This window comes from Triticum urartu, chromosome 7A, assembly GCF_056163025.1.
Source record: "Triticum urartu cultivar PI428250 chromosome 7A, HENAU_Tu73, whole genome shotgun sequence".
Taxonomy (NCBI): domain Eukaryota; kingdom Viridiplantae; phylum Streptophyta; class Magnoliopsida; order Poales; family Poaceae; genus Triticum; species Triticum urartu.
In genome coordinates, this window is record NC_141879.1 from 258507333 (window position 1) to 258509649 (window position 2317).

The 2317-nt window shown below is 52.4% G+C and overlaps 1 protein-coding gene across 1 annotated transcript; it reads right to left on the reverse strand.

The window, feature by feature from the left end:
* Positions 1 to 634: 634 nt before the first annotated feature.
* LOC125518722 (uncharacterized) lies at positions 635 to 1220 on the reverse strand. The gene is made up of 2 exons (XM_048683551.2): positions 1139 to 1220; positions 635 to 1050 (listed from the first exon to the last, which is right to left on the reverse strand). Exons 1-2 carry the CDS (start codon positions 1212 to 1214, stop codon positions 635 to 637), a joined length of 492 nt encoding a protein of 163 aa, XP_048539508.2. The 5' UTR covers positions 1215 to 1220.
* Positions 1221 to 2317: the final 1097 nt, after the last annotated feature.

Consider the following 2317-nt stretch of genomic DNA (forward strand, 5'->3'; position numbering starts at 1 on the left):
TTAGTCTTGATGACCACGTCGTCCACATATGCTTTCATTGTTTTGCCGATTTGTTTTTCCAAGCATGTTTGAATCATGCATTGGTAAGTGGCACCGACGTTTTTAAGTCCGAAGGGCATACTGTTGAAACAAAAAGGCACGTATGGGGTAATACATGCTGTTGCAGCTTGGTCGGACTCCTTCATCTTAATCTAATGGTATCCGGAGTAAGCGTCGAGGAAACACAATGAGTCGTGTCCCGCGGTTGCGTCAATAATTTGGTCAATGCGGGGCAGCGGGAAAGGGTCCTTTGGGCAAGCCTTATTAAGGTCTTTGAAATCGATGCAAAGGCCCAGGATTTATCCTTCTTCGGCACCATGACCAGGTTGGTTAGCCAGTCCGGGTGCTTTATTTCTCTAATGAACCCAGCCTTGGGTAGTTTGGCTAGCTTCTCCCCCATAGCTTGTCGTTTGAGATCGGAAAATCGCCGTAGCGTTTGCTTGACTGGTTTGAACCCCTTGATTATATTGAAGCTATGTTTGGCCAGTCTGCGTGGGATTCCGGGCATGTCCGAAGGATGCCAGGCAAAGATGTCCCAACTTTCGCGCAGGAACGCACACAAGAATCGCCGAACCGAGAGCTACCACTGGTGGCGCTACATGATGGAGCAGCCGGTTGGATCGCCGACCTTGTACTCGTGGTGGATGACGGTGGTAGGGTACGGCGTGGGCGGGTAGTACTTGTACTCGTACGATGACTGCTGCTGGCGGTGGTACTGATCAGCGGCCACCGGTGAGTAACCGGTCGTAGTGTAACTGTTGTACGCGCCGTAGGCGGTGGCGTCCCCACGCACGCCCGCGCCCGCGGCCTGCGCAGAGTGGTAGCCCCCTCCGTCGGCGGGGTTGGTGGTGATCGCGTAGCCGCGGCCCGCCTGCAGGGTGCACAGCTCGATGATGTCGGTGTGGCCCACATTCCGCCGTAGCTTGCTGGTGAGGTGGTTGGAGTCGACGCCTTTGCCGACCACCCGGAGCAGGTTCCGCCCCTCCCCCGCCAGCGTCACCGACTCCACTCCTAATCGAATACACCACAGAAGCATTAAGCAATCGCAGAGGAGTCTCGTCAAGAACATAGGAGTTTGTATATGGGGTGCGCTGCATACCGTCGATTGCTGCCGTGATCTTCATGGCCTTGGAGTGTTGGCCCTTGTCGGAGCTCACCTGCATCCTGGTCACCATCTCCGTCTGCAACAACACCAAGCAGAAATCAATCAAAAATAGAACAATGAAGCAGAATCCACACAAAATTTCAAAAGATATTGCAAGTAAAAAGAACCCGAACCCTCATATTGTCGCCGGACTCGATCCTCAGCTGAGTATGGGCCATTCTTCTACTCACCCACACCTCCTGTTATTTTTCGGCGACGGCAGCCGGACCAGTAAACCCTCGTACTCCCCACTGTGTGGGCAACCACTGCCGAGTCTTCCCCGGCTCCGTGTCGCTCCCTTCCTAGGCCTCGCTGTCGTCCATCGCCCTGGTTCTCTCGGCACGCCATGGTCAACATGGTCAATGTCGGTGTCAAAACCGGCGGATCTCGGGTAGGGGGTCCCGAACTGTGTGTCTAGGCCGGATGGTAACAGGAGGCAGGGGACACAATGTTTTACCCAGGTTCGGGCCCTCTTGATGGAGGTAAAACCCTACGTCCTGCTTGATTAATATTGATGATGTGGGTAGTACAAGAATAGACCTACCACGAGATCAGAGAGGCTAAACCCTAGAAGCTAGCCTATGGTATGATTGTATGTTGTGGTTGTTGTGTCCTACGGACTAATACCCTCCGGTTTATATAGACACCAGAGAGGGTTAGGGTTATACAAGGTCGGTTACAAAGAAGGAGATATCCATATCCGTATTGCCTAGCTTGCCTTCCATGCCAAGTAGAGTCCCATCCGGACATGAGACGAAGTCTTCAATCTTGTATCTTCATAGTCCAACAGTCCGGCTGTCCGGAGACCCCCTAATCCAGGACTCCCTCAGTAGCCCCTGAACCAGGCTTCAATGACGATGAGTCCGGCGCGCAGTATTGTCTTCGGCATTGCAAGGCGGGTTCCTCCTCCGAATACACCACGGAAGAATTTGAATACAAGGATAGTGTCCGACCCTGCAAAATAAGTTCCACATACCACCATAGAGAGAATAATATTTTCACAAATCTAATTTGCTGACCTGTTTTAGCAACAGGACATTACGTCACGGCCCGGTGATTATTCAAACCGTTTCCTTTAACTAGCCCCGCACATAACGCGAGGCAGTTTTTTGACACGCCTTGATAAAGCATAGA